At 41.5% G+C, this 15,878-nt stretch overlaps 1 protein-coding gene across 8 annotated transcripts in view; it reads left to right on the plus strand.

The window, feature by feature from the left end:
- Positions 1-14,430, plus strand: part of Wdfy3 (WD repeat and FYVE domain containing 3) — a 272,242-nt gene extending 257,812 nt beyond the window's left edge. For all 8 annotated transcript variants that reach the window (XM_070012519.1, XM_070012518.1, XM_070012515.1 and 5 more), the window contains 6 exons: positions 26-208; positions 1,715-1,811; positions 4,405-4,728; positions 5,430-5,541; positions 6,130-6,327; positions 11,010-14,430. In XM_070012519.1, the coding sequence (XP_069868620.1) occupies positions 26-208; positions 1,715-1,811; positions 4,405-4,728; positions 5,430-5,541; positions 6,130-6,327; positions 11,010-11,133 (1,038 nt within the window). In that variant the 3' untranslated portion in view covers positions 11,134-14,430. The remainder of the gene's footprint in view (positions 1-25; positions 209-1,714; positions 1,812-4,404; positions 4,729-5,429; positions 5,542-6,129; positions 6,328-11,009) is intronic.
- Positions 14,431-15,878: the final 1,448 nt, after the last annotated feature.

Here is a 15,878-nt window from a genome sequence, read left to right on the forward strand (position 1 = left end):
GAAGAGCTTTTCCTTCTCTTCTCAGGGGGACATTGTGTCCTGTGCTGGCACATATATCCATGTTTGGAGCATTAATGGGAATCCTATTGTGAGTGTCAACACATTCACAGGTGGGAGCCAGCATATTGTCTGCTGTTGTGTGTCAGAAATGAATGAATGGGACACACAGAACGTCATAGTGACAGGACACTCGGATGGAGTGGTTCGGGTAAGTGAACTTGGAGAAAGACTTATTAGAATATTGGCTTGAAACTTAACAATACTGTCTGTAGTTTAAGGACATCTGAAGAGGGTAGATTATTTTTTAGCAAAGTATGCTCCAGTTCACACAAGCTTTAGCCACCATATTATCAGACATGGACAACACCAGACACTCAGCCTCTTCCTCTTAAATAGTTCTGTTGGTGGTCCTAAGTACTTGACAGCTTGCCACACCTGGTCATTTAAATATGATTCACACCATTCTGGTACTGTGTGAACTGCATAAGCATTGGGTTTTACACTATCACGTGGATTCACATGAAAACGTAGTAAAAGCAAGGAGACCCTCTTCCCTCAGAGAATCAGAGAGCCAGAAAATCTGTCCAGAGGCATCGGTCCATTCCTGACCGGGTCTTACATGATTTCACCTTGATGTCTGAATGTAGTTTTTTGTTTTGTTTTGTTTTTGTTTTTAGTCAGTAGTGGGGCCTGAACTCTGGGCCTGGGCACTGTCCTTCAGCTCTTCAGCTCAAGGCTAGCATTCTACCACTTAAGCCACAGCACCACTTCCTGCTTTTTCTGCTTATGTGGTGCTGAGGAATGGAACCCAGAGCCTCATGCGTGCAAGGCAAGCACTCTACCACTGAGCCACCTTCCCAGCCCTGAATGTATTTTATCTTCTGTTGGGCCTCTACAGAAAAGAGATTCAACAGACTATTTACTTTTGTTCAAATATTTTTTTTTCCTCCTCACTTTTTTACCTTTATGTCTCTTTTCTTTTTTTTTTTTTTTTGGTCCAGTCGTGGGGCTTGAACTCTGGGCCTGAGCACTGTCCCTCAGCTCTTCAGCTCAAGGCTAGCACTCTACCACTTGAGCCACAGCGCCACTTCTGGCTTTTTTTTTTCTGCTTATGTGGTGCTGAGGAATCGAACCCAGAGCCTCATGCATGCAAGGCAGGCGCTCTACCACTGAGCCACCTTCCCAGCCCCTATGTCTCTTTTCTTTAATTGTGCTCTTTATCAGAGAGCAACTCCTTAGTCACAGTCCCATGCTTACCAACAGTGACACTGTTAGCTCACTCCCATGCCCATACCCCATGCAAGCACATACTCTCCCCCTCAGACTGCTTAATCCCATACTGTGCTACACACACACACACACACTCTCTCTCTCTCTCTCTCTCTCTCTCTCTCTCTCTCTCTCTCTCTCTCTCTCTCTCTCTCTCTCTCTCTCTCTCTGCTTTCTCAAGCATGTGTCATGGCTTTATCACTGTCTAGGACATGTTGTAGAAAAGCTACCCAAGAAAGGTTTTATAGAAAGCAGATAGTAACTTGTGCAGTTAAACCAGAGTCCTTTCTTTCTACCCTGAAACAGCCTAGATTATCACATACAGGGAAATATGCATAGAAATGAGCTGTTTTACCCAGAGCTCATCTTCATCCAGTCATGTGTAACATTGTTTCTTTAATCTGCATTTTAATTGGTTTTTATTTTCATGCTTATGTAAATGCAGTTTTGGAGAATGGAATTTCTGCAAGTTCCTGAAACACCAGCTCCTGAGCCTGTTGAAGTTCTAGAAATGCAGGAAAACTGTCCAGAAGCACAAATAGGTATTTTATACATGCTTTAAAAAAGGGGGGGGGCACTTATACTCGATTGCTTTCTTATTTTTCTTTCTTTTTTATGATTCTGGATAAACTTACACCAGGTACCATAAACAGGGAACTTGAAGCTGAACATTGTTCCCAAAAGCGTGAGCCCTGCCTGTGGTGTAGTTCCTTCTCCAGTTCACTGGGCACTTCCGTGCAGCCTCCTGTGGACTGCCACATTCCATACTAAACATAGACCTACCTTCTCAGAGTACCAAAGGCTTGGGCCTTCACTTCTGAAAATCAAGCAGTCAGTAGCTAAGTCAGTTCCGCATCTGTTCTACACAGCCCCTGTGTTTAAGCCATTCACAAAGGCAGGCCAGAGTTCACCTTCAGAGGTCTGAAGACGTTTTCCAATGAAATAAAGAGCTCGATGATCTCTTTACAAAATGATTGGCAATGGTGCCATAAAATGGGCTTTGTGTTGCTAATCTCCAAAGAAGGTGGCCTTGTAAATGTTCAGCAGTTAAACAAGGGACTGGTCCCACAGAGGCCCAGGGCTTTGACTAATCTCTCTGATTCACTTTTATACACTGAGAATTTAGTGTGACTTTGCTATGAGGGCATTCTTAATGGAAAAGGCTTATAATTAGAAAGGTACAAACCACTTTTCTCTAAGGTAAAAGTATTTACTTTCTGTACTGAAAAAAGATCAAGACTCATTGTACATAAACTGATTTTTTTGAATGGTAACCCCCTTGTATAACTACTTAAAGATAATAAAAATAGAATTTTTAAAAATCCTGTAGCACATTTTAATACTGGTATTATGCTAACACATGTACATTTCTACATAGTCAAAAAAGTCCCATGTAAAAGGTCATCTAGGTGTTCAGAGACATAGAAACCTAAAATCTCACTTTGATTCAGTAGGTGTTTGAGGGCTATCCGCTACATGTCAGGCATTGGAATAAGGGGTCTAGCAAGAAGTAGACGACTTTCACTCCCCTTAGCAAAGCCTGTAGGTGAGTAACAGAGGACGATGATAAGTTAGCGATGTGGAGGAAAGGTCAAGTCCAGGTGAGAGACACTGGATACTGTCCTCATCCTTCTGTGTCCATAGTGTGCTGAGAGTTTGGCAAAAGTGGCATAGAGGCTGAGGATGTGACACAAGGGTAAAGGGCTTGACTAGCAAGTGGGAAGGCTTAAGTTCAACTCCAATATTGCCCCCCCCCAAAAAAAAGGGCGGGGGGAGGGGCGCAGGGAGAAGGGCAGAAGGAAAGAAGGGAGGGAGAGAGAGCGAGAGAAAATCAATTGTCTCTGGACAATGTAGTACTGTGGGACTTGACCTCTAATAGGGTGAAGAGGGAGATAAGTAGGGATTTACTGAAAAGCAAGTCTTCTTTGTACACCTTAATGTTCACTATAAGCCATCAGGGTGAAAACTATTCAGATCAATCAGTCTGTTAACCTCCTGATGAGTACATGGGAGGAAAGAACATTTGTCCTGCTGAAAATGTAGGCATGTGTAGTGAGTTTGTACTTACATACTGGCTGTTGCTTTCTCCTTTAACAGTTATGCATACTTATCTTTCATAGATTTTTTCCCACTCTTGGAATTTACTTCAGGAAAGGGGGGATTGATGTGAGAAAATGGGAAGAGACAATGGGAAGAGGAAGAAAATAGAATTTTTGTGGGTGTGGGTATGGTGTGTATGTGTGTGTGTCAGTCAGTCCTGGGGCTTGAATTCTGGGCCTGGGCGCTGTCCCTGAGCTCTTCAGCTCAAGGCGAGCACTTTACCACTTGAGCCACAGGCCACTTCTGGTTTGCAGGTGGTTAATTGAAATAAGAATCTCACAGACTTTCCCGCCTGGGCTGGCTTCAAACTGCAATCTTCAGATCTACGATTACAGGCGTGAGCATCCAACACCCAGCTGAAAATAGAATCTTAAAGCTTCCACTAGAAATTCATTTTTGTAGTCATTTTCTCTCAAGCTTCTCTCTACTGCCTTGTAAAAACAATGACCAGATAATAATAAAGCATGAATTTTAAGTACCTGAGAGGTAGGTAACTGAGAGGAGTACAGGAGAGGAAGGAATTGGATAAGACATTTAAAGCAGTTGTTGAAAGAAAGATAACATCAGAAAACCACAGACATTGGGGAGACAAGTGTATGTAGAGCCCATGCCACAGGCCAAGCCAGCTGTGAGGAGGAACAGAGCTCTGGGGAGGGTGTGTGGGAATTGTACTATGCGCCATGAACATGCTAGGCAAGCTACTCCTTGAGCCACACCTCCAGTCCCCTTGTTTATATTTTGTTTTTGAGACTGCATCTTGTGAACTTTACCTATGCTAACCTTGAACTCACAGTGCTCCTGTTCCTGACTCCCAATTAGCTGGGATTGCGGACTTGGTGTGTCCTACCAGTCTCAGAAATTCTTTGCCCTCTATAATTTTGCTAAAATTCCTAGCTTCCCCACCCGTTTTGTTGCACTTCGGTTAGAGCATTATATCTACTAGAGTCTCGCCATGCCATAGAACAGAAAGGCACAGCAGATAAGGCTGAAGTCTGTGATGTGTCTGTTTTCTAATTCTCCCAATGCGTTCCCCAGGGCAGGAAGCTCAAGACGAAGACAGCAGTGATTCAGAAGCAGAGGAGCAGAGTATCAGCCAGGATCCTAAGGACACGCCCAGCCAGCCCAGCAGCACCGGCCACAGGCCCAGGGCAGCCTCATGCCGAGCTACGGCCACCTGGTGTACTGACAGTGGCTCCGATGACTCCAGACGCTGGTCTGACCAGCTCAGTCTAGATGAAAAAGACGGCTTCATATTTGTGAACTATTCAGAAGGCCAGACCAGAGCCCATCTGCAGGGGCCCCTGAGTCACCCCCACCCCAGTTCCATAGAAGTGCGCAATTACAGCAGATTGAAACCTGGTAACTTGAAATTTACTATCATTCCCCACTGCCTATAGTAGTGTTCGGGGTAGGACTGGGGCACTGGGCTCTGGTTCACCCTAGGCTCCATCCCAGGATGTGTTGTACATCTTGGCCACCCACCAAGAAAAAGGCCACTTACCATTCCTCTCAATAAAGTTGGTTGAATGTCAGTTCTACAAAGGTATTTGCCAATGCTGACCTTTTATTATATTATTATTATTACTATTATTATTATTATTATAAGAAGAAGAAGAAGAAATATCTCAGACCAAAAAACATATTCATTTGCAAATTATAATAATGGAAAAACTTTTGCAAGTATTAATTACAAATAAATACAAGTGGAGTTGGAGGCATGGTTCAGGTGGTAGAGTGCCAGCAAGTGTCAGATACCAAGTTTGAGTCCTGTTTTCTGACAAATAAAAAAAAGAAATAACCAAAAATACAAGTGTATTGGCAGGCAACTTTCCTGTAATTGGGTTAGAGACAGGTCTCCAGAATCTTCCTGCCTTGGAGATTTCCCGCCTCCTCAGTTCCTGACTGGGACATGGTTACTCTTAAGCTAGAATGCTGTTCCTTTATCCCAGCAGCAACAGCTTGGGCTGTCTGCAGACACTCCCTGGCTCTCAGGCCAGCGTCTGATGCATCACGTCCATATCTCAGTTTAGTTCATCTTATCTTTTACTTCTCTACCCCAGGGTACCGGTGGGAGCGGCAGCTAGTATTCAGGAGCAAGCTAACCATGCACACGGCCTTTGATCGAAAGGACAACGCACACCCAGCTGAAGTCACAGCACTGGGCATCTCCAAGTAAGTGCCAGGCCGGCCACTTCCCATCCCCTGTTCCCTCTCAGTCATTATTTGTATAGCCAGGCACTGCCTATCAGCAGTCCTTGAGTAAAGCAAATGTCACATCTGTTCATCTCTGTAGTTTTCCTATCAATAGAAGAAACCTGCCAACACACACACACACACACACACACACACACACACACACACACACACACACACACACACACACACACACACACACAGCTTTCACATAGAACAAGGCAATGATACGCACACGACATTATGTTGAAAATGAACCTTACAACTTGGGGTGGGGGGAGGAGTGTTGGGGGAAGGGAAAGTAGGAGAAAACGAGGGAAAAAGTAACACTGTTCAATAAGAAATGAACTCATTACCTGACTTACGTAACTGGACCTGCTCTGTACATCACCTTTACATAAAAATAAAGAAAGAAATAGAGAGGGGTAAATTGGGGCTCCGTCTGATTTCTTTTTAATAAACTTCCCTGAGGAAACCACGGGGTCTCCCAAGAGGTCTCCGCGACCCTCACAACCCAACCCTAGCCCTCCCTGACCACTAGATCACGGCTTCTCATGTCTCCCGCAGAGATCACAGTAGGATCCTTATTGGTGACAGCCGAGGCCGAGTGTTCAGCTGGTCTGTGAGTGACCAGCCAGGCCGATCAGCTGCTGACCACTGGGTGAAGGATGAAGGCGGAGACAGCTGCTCCGGCTGCTCAGTGAGGTTTTCCCTCACTGAAAGACGACACCATTGCAGGAACTGTGGACAGCTCTTCTGCCAGAAGTAAGATGGGATGCTTTTGAGATCACACTGAGACTGTTACATAGGCCTGGCACACATTCTACTTGGCTCTGGTGACTCCAGTATAGTACGCTGGGTTGAGAGTTACCAGGCTGTTCTTTCTCCTTGTTCTTGTCTGATACTAGTTATGAAATACTTCTATCATGAAAAGCACAGAAAGAATCATCACAAACATCTATCCTTCATGATGCAGAGTGCTAATACCTCATCAGCTATGCATTAGAGGAGCTGCTGATACGTGTACATAAACCCTACACAAAGCCTTCAGGTTCTCTCCCTGCTGTCACCAGTCACACCCCCTGGCCTGTTGTGTTTAGACTTGATAAGCATGCCTTACTTCTATAATCATAGTATTGTTTCAGTTTTACAGTTATACATCGTTCACTTTCTGTATCTCTCTGTTCCTTTTTTTAACTCAGTTTAAAAAAATCCATTCCTACAACTATTCATTTAACTGTCAGTTATTTCATTTTATGACTATGAGAATTTATTTCCCTTTTAATTTCCTCCTAAGGGTTTTGAGTTACAGTTTCCACTTTATAAATAGTATGAGTAATGCTACAATATACTTATTTATGAATACCCTGCTACAGGCTGAATTGCTTTTATAAGAAATGGAATGAATAGAGGATACAAAGTTTACCTCCTAAGTATTGTTAAGTGGGTCTCCAAACCAGTAGCACTAGTTTCTGCCGCCTCTTAATAGGATCTGAGGCTTCCCAAAGTCTTACTCATGTGTGATGGGGGGCATTTCCCTCTGCTAATCTGATCACTTGTTGCTTTAAGGTGTAGAGTTGGTGAAGTGAGATTGAGATTAGGCACCTCCTTTGTGCCTCTTTGCACCTGGAGTAAATGTGCCCATTTTCATTTTAGGCACGCCTGCACTTCCCTCCCACCCCCCCCATCTCCTCTCCTTTTTGCCTTGATTTCCTTTTTTTTTTTTCTTCTATACTGTGGGCTCTATACTCATTTTATACATCATGCACTTATTTTCTGTGAGCCCAGAGTTTGGTTGCTCTTGAATGTGTTTTATTGTTCAAAGCTTCCGCTATTGCATTTATTCTCTGATTATTGTTAACATTTCCCTGCCCTAAGATCCTAAGTACAATCTTATTTTCTTGAAAAGTTGGACATTTTACATTTAAATCATAAATCCATTTAGAATGTATCTTGGGGTTTCTTGGCTGCTGCCACCTGATTTGGAGGTTACCTCTCTTCCTTGTGGGGATCTCCATTTGCTGCAGTCTCTGCCCCTGCTGCCAGAGTTACCAGTCTGTACTTTTCTCCTTGTTCTTGTCTGATACTAGTTATGAAATATTTCTGTCATGAAAATCTCAGAACTAGTCATCACAAACACCTCTCTTATGATGCATTAGACGAGGTGCTGATATGTGTACATAAACCCTACACAAAGCCTTAAGTTCTCTCTCCGATGTCACCAATCATATTGCTGGCCTGTTGTATTTATACTTGATGAGCATGCCTTACCTCTGTTATCAGATCTGGTACAGATCTGGTCACTGGTGTTCTTAGTGCCTTATTCCAGATATGCTTTCATGGAAAACACATTACCTCCAAACTATATAATCGTGGTTTAGTTTGGTTCTTTGGTACCAGTCCTAGGGCTTGAGCTCACAGCATGGGTGCTGCCCCTTAACTTGTTTTGTTCAAGGCTAGAACTCTACCACTTGAGCTACAGCTCCACTTCCAGATTTTTTAAAAAAAATTTTGGTAGTTTAGTAGAAATAAGAGTTTCACAAACTTTCCTGACTGGGCTGGCTTTGAACTGTGATTCTCAGATCTCAGCCTCCTGAGTAGCTAGGATTACAGGCCAGGACTACTCATTCACCTACTTGTATAATCGTTTTTTTTGAGGCAGATTTTGTAGGCATTCCAGAGATGTAAAGATGATTCCACATAGGCTAATCAGTCAGTATTATGTATCATATGAGTAGAAAGAAGGATAAAAATCACATGAGCATTCAAAGAGATGTAGAAAAAAATCTTACGATAAAACTCAAATTCTCTTCATGATAAAAGTTCTGACTAATAAATAATTCAGTGAAATAGCAAGATATAAAAATATATAAGATACCCATGAATAAATACACAATAAAGACCTATGAATAAATTTAAGGAAGTGAAGATAGCTACAAGGAACACTGCAAAACACTGAAGAAAAAGATTGAAGACACTAAAAAGTTGGAAGAGCTACATTCCTATATTTGTCCGGGGCTAGGAAGGTGGCTCAGTGGTAAAGCGCTTGCCTTGCATGCCTGAGGCCCTGGGTTCGATTGCTCAGCACCACATAAGCAAAAAGAAATATCCGGAAGTGGCACTGTGGCTCAAGTGGTAGAGTGCTAGCCTTAAGCTGAAGAGCTGAGGGATAGCGCCCAGGCCCAGAGTTCAGACCCCGCGACCGGGCCAAAAAAAAAAAAAATGTTCATGCTACCCAATGCAATCTACTGATTGATTAGACTCCCTCATCAAAATACCAATAGTATTCTTCATAGAACTATAGAAAACAACCCTAAATTCATATAGAGCATGAAAGAATTCCACTAGTCAAAGTAATCTTGAACAATCCGAGCAAAACTATAGAGGCATCACATACCTGACTTAAAGACATTCTGCACAGCTAGAGTAATCTCAGCAGCATGGTACTGACACAAAAACGGACACGTAGACCAGTGGAACAGAATAGTGAATGTAAATGTAAACCTATACCACATCAACAGCCAACTGATTGTCAGCATTGAAGATTTCTCATCTTCCTCAACAGTGGTGCTGAGGAAACTAGTATCCACATTCAAAAATTAGCTGGGGCGCCAGTGGCTCACGCCTGTAGTCCTAGCTATTTGGGAGACCGAGAGCTGAGGATCGCAGATCAGAGCCCAGCCAGGCAGGAAAGTCTATAAGATAACCCCAAGAAAACCAGAAGTGGCACTGTGTCTCAAGTGGTAGAGCACTCACCTTGAGCTAAAGGGCTCAGGGACAGCTCCCAGGCCCAGAGTTCAAGCCCCATGACTGACAAAGAAAAAAAAATTAAAAATAAACCCTTCATCTTATTCTGCAGAAATCAACTCAAAATGGATCAGGTACCTTAATGTAAGACATCAAGTTTAAATTATATGAAGAACTATAGAGGAAACACTTCAGAATATAAGTGTGGGCAGTTTTCTGGATAGGACTACAAAAACACAGGAAAAAAGGCAAGAGTTCATTAATGGGACCACATCAAACTACAGTCCACACAATGAAAAAACAATCCAGAGAATGGGAGACAGTATTTCCCAACTATTCATCAGACAGGTTTAATATACAGAATGTATAAGGAATTGAAAAAACTTACAAAAAAAAGTCCCAGGTAATCCAATTTTAAAATGAGCAAGTGATGTAAATAGATATTTCACAAATAGCCAACAAATATATGAAATAATGCTCCCTATTCTTAGCCATCAAGGAAATGCAAACCCAAACTACAATGATATACCTTCCTCCAGTCAGAGTGACTATTATCAAAAGCATAATATCAAGTACTGACGAGAATGTGAGAAAAAAAAAATGCATACACAGTTGGTGGGGATGTAATTTAGTACCACCACTTTGGAGAATAAAGTTTCTCAAAAACCTGAAACTAGAATTACCTTAGGATCCAGCTGTCCCACTCATGAGTGGAAAAGGAATCGAGGCCAGCACACAAAAGAGTTGCCTGCCCACCGGTCTACTGCAACACAGCTCACAATAGTCAAGACATAGAATCAACGTATGTGGGGCTGGGAATGTAGCTTAGTGGTAAAAGTGCTTGCCTAGCATGCATGAAGCCCTGGGTTTGATTCCTCAGTACCACATAAACAGAAAAGGCTGGAAGTGGCACTGTGGCTAACCTTCAGCAAAAGAAGCTCAGGGACCGTGCCCAGGCCCTGAGTTCAAGTCCCAGAACTGACAAAAGAAAAAAAAAAAGAATATGTGCATCAGTGGATGAGTAGATAAAGAAAATACAGCATGTGTATTCAATGGAATAGTTTTCCCACCGTCATGAATGAGGTCCTGTTATCTGGAAAACAGATGGAACTGGAGGGCATCATGTTTGATGAAACAAGCCTGACAAGGACAGAGACCCATGCTCTCTGTCAATGTAGAAAACTAAGAGAAAATAAAAACAGAGGTGAAAGTAGAATAGTGATTCTTAGGGACTAGAAAGGTGTTGGATGTGGGGGAGGGTAGAAGGTGGATGGATAGGATTGCACACACCATAGCCAAGGATAGAAACAGCTCTGTGAATCCCGTTAAAACCCACCATTTGTATGTGCTCACAAAAAATATACTAGAAAGAAAATGGGCAGTGACAAATTCCCAGACCAAAGTCTAAATAAATCAAGTGGACTATGAAATAAAATGCTCAGTCCTGTTATCTCCAAGGGAAAAATAAAAATGTTAAGCTCCAAGATGTTGTGCCTGCGTAATGTACACACTGAGAACCTGGGTAAGGTGGTCTCATAGCCAACTGTTCCTTTGCTTGTGATCAAACTGAAAGGCCTTTGACGTTCTTTTTGGCATGGAACTAAAGGCTTTCCCCTTGACTTTTGAATTATCGTTTGTGGTCCCTTGTGATCACTCATGGAGAGGACCAATAAGTAATTGATGGTTTTCCTTTCCTCTAGGTGTAGTCGATTTCAGTCAGAAATCAAACGCCTGAAGATCTCATCCCCAGTGCGTGTTTGTCAGAACTGTTACTACAACTTACAGCACGAGAGGAGTTCGGAAGATGGTCCACGGAATTGTTGAAGGCTGAACAAGCTGACCAGACACCATGATCTGTTGTAGACCTTCTCCCATTCCTGTCACAGCTCGGAAGGCATTGAAGCAGTCTCCGTTTACATCTCCTCATACTGTGTGTGTGTGTGTGACATGCGGAGTCCAAAGGGATCATTGCCTCCCAGGAGTAGAGTGCAGCCAACAGCTGAGAAGAGGCCACGCCCGTTTGCAGACCTTCAATATCCGATTCTCCCTGGTAACAGTAGCTTCTCAGAGAAAGAAATCCTCACTCCTTAACTGTCTTTTCCTGCATCTCATTTTTATAGAGCTACTCATCCTTATTTGGGAAAACCAACAGCAACAACAACAACAAAAAGGCTTTTAGAAAATGGTTGTATATCCAACTTCTTTGCAAGTGACTGTATATTGTAAATAGATATAAAGGCCTTTTTTTCTAAATAAGGACCTGACTGCCTGTCACATGAGACTTCAAACTAAACCACTAACTCAATGAGCTACTTATGGTTTGTCTAACATCTCTCACTTACCAATTAATTAATTATAAATATGTTTTTTAAATCCTCAGAGACATTACCTGTGGTCTTTTTCTTTTTTTCTTTTCAAATCTTGCCTGTGTGCCTGATACCATTTCTTTCCAAGTTGCCCACAGCATCTCCACTTAAACTAGGCTAGTAACCAAAATAACGTGGACCTTCTTTAGGAACCAATGTGGCAGAAAAAAAGGCCCAGCCATAAGATAGCCCAGAGATTCTGGGAGTCTTGTGCCTGGCTGCATGCCACGTCAGTGTTGTTCTGAACATAACGGCCCCATTTAAACTCATCTGCAGACTGCTGTGGTCAGAATGCCTTCTTAGCATTGTGTAAGGGGGCCAGTGACCTATGTAGTTCCGGGTACAGCCCTGCCTCAAATAATGGGAATATATTTGCATGTAACCCCAAATTAGCTTCTCTTGCATAGAATATAATAAGTATGTGTCTTTGGTGACACAAGAGTTCTACTATAGCATATTTTCAAAAAAGGATTAAAAAAAAAAGTGTACAGAAGTCACATTTAAACCTTGTTGTAAAACTGGATCATGTCAGAACTGCTTAAAATTAACCTTTACCGATTAATGTCATCTACCTGAAAACACTGAGATTTATACTGTATTGATGTCTATTTTTTTGTTTTTGCTATGAATATAATTACAGTATTTTAATATTTAGTTATTTAATTTGTTCTAGTTGGATACAGACATACAAATCCAGTGGGGGGGGTTAAAGCTGGTGGGGGCTAAGAGAGAAGTTTAGTTTACAGTTTAAAAAAAAAAGCTTTGGTGGTGGGATTTTTTTAAAAAATGTGTGTTATGTACATAAATATAAATATATATATATATGAAATCAAAACAATTAATCTAGATTTTAACATTTTCAGATACTTGGTGATAATAGTATGAACAATTCTAAAAGCCCTGTGATTTGAACAACATAGGATCATTAATGGCCCAGGAAAGGAAGGACAGGCCTTCACACCGTTGTGGAGATATAGGTATCATGCACAGGACAGTGGCTTTGGCTCTCCCAACTCTTCATCTTTAGGCCCTGTGACAGGCACAGTAATGCACTGAAATGCGCATATATGCAGGCATTTGGTATAATAGTGATCTTATACCTTCTGGGCTGAAATAAGGGTAAGAACAGAATGTTCTTCCTGATAACTAGGTCTCCAAGAGAAAATCTAAAGGCTGCTCTAGTGCCTTATGCTTACTAAATTTCAATCTTTATTTACCAAGGTTTGAGCCTACAGTCTGTTATGATTACATATCAAAATTGATTCCAACACTTCCATTTCTAAAAGTTGAAATATACTTGTGAATAAAAGGATTCTTGGCATTAATACTTTCACTTGAAAAAGCAAAGTTGTGTTCTGTTTTCCTTTCTGTATCTCACTCCTTACCCTCTCCTCCTCACCGTCTTACTTCACTTCTAAAAACGATGCTGACATCCACCAGTTGTAGGACCCACGCGCTCACCTAGTAGGCGCTCGCCCCATCTGCCCTTCATATGCTTGCAGCACTATTATTCTAACACTTTTGAAAAGCAACATCCTCTTTTTATCCAGGAACCATGTTTACCCCATACCCAATGGCAGAGGTATTCTTTAAAGACTTGAAAATAGGAGTGTGTGTGTGTGTGTGTGTGTGTGTCTGTGTGTGTGTGTGTCTGTGTGTGTGTGTGTGTGTGTGTGTGTGTGTGTGTGTGTGTGTGGAGTCATTCAAAGGTTATTCCTGTATGTAATCTGCAGTTTCATGGGATGAACACTTTTCAAATTTCCAATACAACTTGCATAACTAGGTGGATACCAAAACCCTTATGCTAGGATTTCCTCTGGCAGCTGGTGCTGTGGGCAACTGTTTTGTTCAATCAGGTTTCCTTTCCTTTTGTGTCTAATGCAGAAATAACAGAATCACTCACACAGAAGTACACTCACATCAGTTCATTGTTTCTGTATTCCATGTAGATTTGTTTACCAACTTATATTCTCAACACGTGCATCCACCTTTGTGTAGTCCGTATTCTTTGAGTGTTCATCACAGAGCTCCTGCCCCATCTTTGTCGTCCATCTGTCCATCCTTCCACCCATCCATCCTTCCATGTCTTCATCTATGGACTCTTAGCATTTGTGCGTAGTGTGCAAGTGTAACTAATGTTATGCTTTTGAAAAGAAGAATAGCTGCCCGTAGCAGCCATCCATCTGGATAATAGCAAAACACTCCAGATAAGTTATTTTGCACTTTCTTATGTATAAAGTTGGTAGAAACTTATTTTTGCTTTGTATCATTTAAATACATTTTGTTTTGGTAAATGAACTGTGTATAAAATATTTATGCTGTTAAAACTGTTTTTAGAAAGTATTTTTAATTTCAGCAAGTTTGGTTACTTGTTGCATGACTTATTAACACAGCTGACTTTTTGTGTCAGTGCAATGTATATTTTTGTCCTGTTATTAACTTGTAAGCCCTAGTAATGGCCAATTATTTGTACAGCAATGGAAGTAAATTGAAGATACTGGCTAAGACTGGATTGATTGTGGACTTTTGTACTATATTGCAGAATCCAATATCTGTTTTTTGGTGGTTATGTAAAAGGCCTGAAGAGTTCCTATCTAGTGTGCAACCTGTGATATCTGAATGTTCATTGTATATCTGTCTCTGATGCAGAAAGGTAGAGTAACACAATTACAATACATGATTAAATGCAGTAGTCCAGGTACTGAAGTATTTTTTTCATTTCAAATAAATACCTACTATTTACCACAAAAAAAAATGAAGCTGTTTTAAAGTCAGTTCTTCAAAAAAGGAAAACAAAAGTAAGATCTATTAATTGTTTAAACTTTGCATAGCATTTTCCTAGTTACAAATTCTTCTTTCATCTTTGCTTAAGATTGCAGAGATGTTGGTCCTTGTTCTAGGCAAGCTCCAATTCATTTGATCTGTCCTTAACAGTCCTGCTCCTTGTATTCAAAACTTCAAATTGTGCTGGATTACCAGGGCTGGTGATGTATGGGAGAGGCCAGTAGTTTCTGGTAGGAATGATTCTCGAGTTGACTGGATCTGTCAAAAAAGATCTGGGGTTCCTTCTTCCTGAGTGATATTCCCTATCCATCATATTGCAAAATTGTGTGTGTGTGTGTGTGTGTGTGTGCGCGCGCGCGTGTGTGTGTGTGTGTGTGTGTGCGTGTGTGTGTCCTAGTTCCTAACCCTCTTTTAGATGATAGGAAGTCTAGTAGCTATTAACTGGCCACTAAAATCTTTCCAGTTCAGCCTTAGAGAATGTTAGAACTTTCGAACCTACTTTGGTGTTATTAGCTTATTTGGTTTTGTAAAAGCCTTCCAAAGAAAGAACAGTATATCTATAACTAAATTCACCTTAAGCATGGACAGTAGACTGTCACATTTGAGGTGATTACACTTACTACAAATTACACCTCAACACCAGTCTACTATGGTGGCAGAAAAGAACGCTCAGCCCTTTCCTTTTTTTAGTGAATGATAAGAGAAAGCCAAGGGTGGTTCCCATGTCACCATGCATTATCACATAGCTCTGATGCCCTTGAGAAGGGTGCCACCAAGAGCGGGCACTGCAGGATTTGCAGAAATGCTTTCAGAAGTTAAATACACACATCTCCAGTACATTGCTTTCCTACCATATGCTGCTCATTTTCAATGAAAGTAGGTTTGGAGCAGCAAAAGGGATGTCTGATGCATGGACCCACCATTGGCTTATGTCTTTTCACTTTATAAATATTCTCATTTCTCCCCATCCATTGCAAAACTATTATATTTGTTGGGGGTTTGTTTTGTCCACTAAAGATAATGCCAAGCAACCCCCACCAGAGATAGCATGTCCAAAAGCCTCAGACAGCAATCAAGACTGAGGCCACAATGCAACAGACACTTGAAGAAATCCTCAAGATCTCTGACCTTAAAGGAAATGCAAATCAAAACAACACTGAGATTCCATCTCACTCCAGTAAGCTTAATCATCATCAAGAATAACAACAGTGCTGATGGAGATAACTATTAATGAGAATGTAAACGAGTGCAACACTATGAATGCAATTTGGAGATTCAAAAACACTACCCTATGATCCAGTACCACTCTTGGACATGTTTCCAAAAGATTACAAGTCTGGATACAGTCAGACACACACCCATGTTCATTGCTCTATAGCCAAGTTATGGAAATAGCCCAGATGCCCTACAACCAATGAA

This window comes from Dipodomys merriami, unplaced genomic scaffold (genome assembly GCF_024711535.1).
Source record: "Dipodomys merriami isolate MVZ:Mamm:240054 unplaced genomic scaffold, mDipMer1.0.p SCAF_9, whole genome shotgun sequence".
NCBI classification, from domain to species: Eukaryota; Metazoa; Chordata; class Mammalia; order Rodentia; family Heteromyidae; genus Dipodomys; species Dipodomys merriami.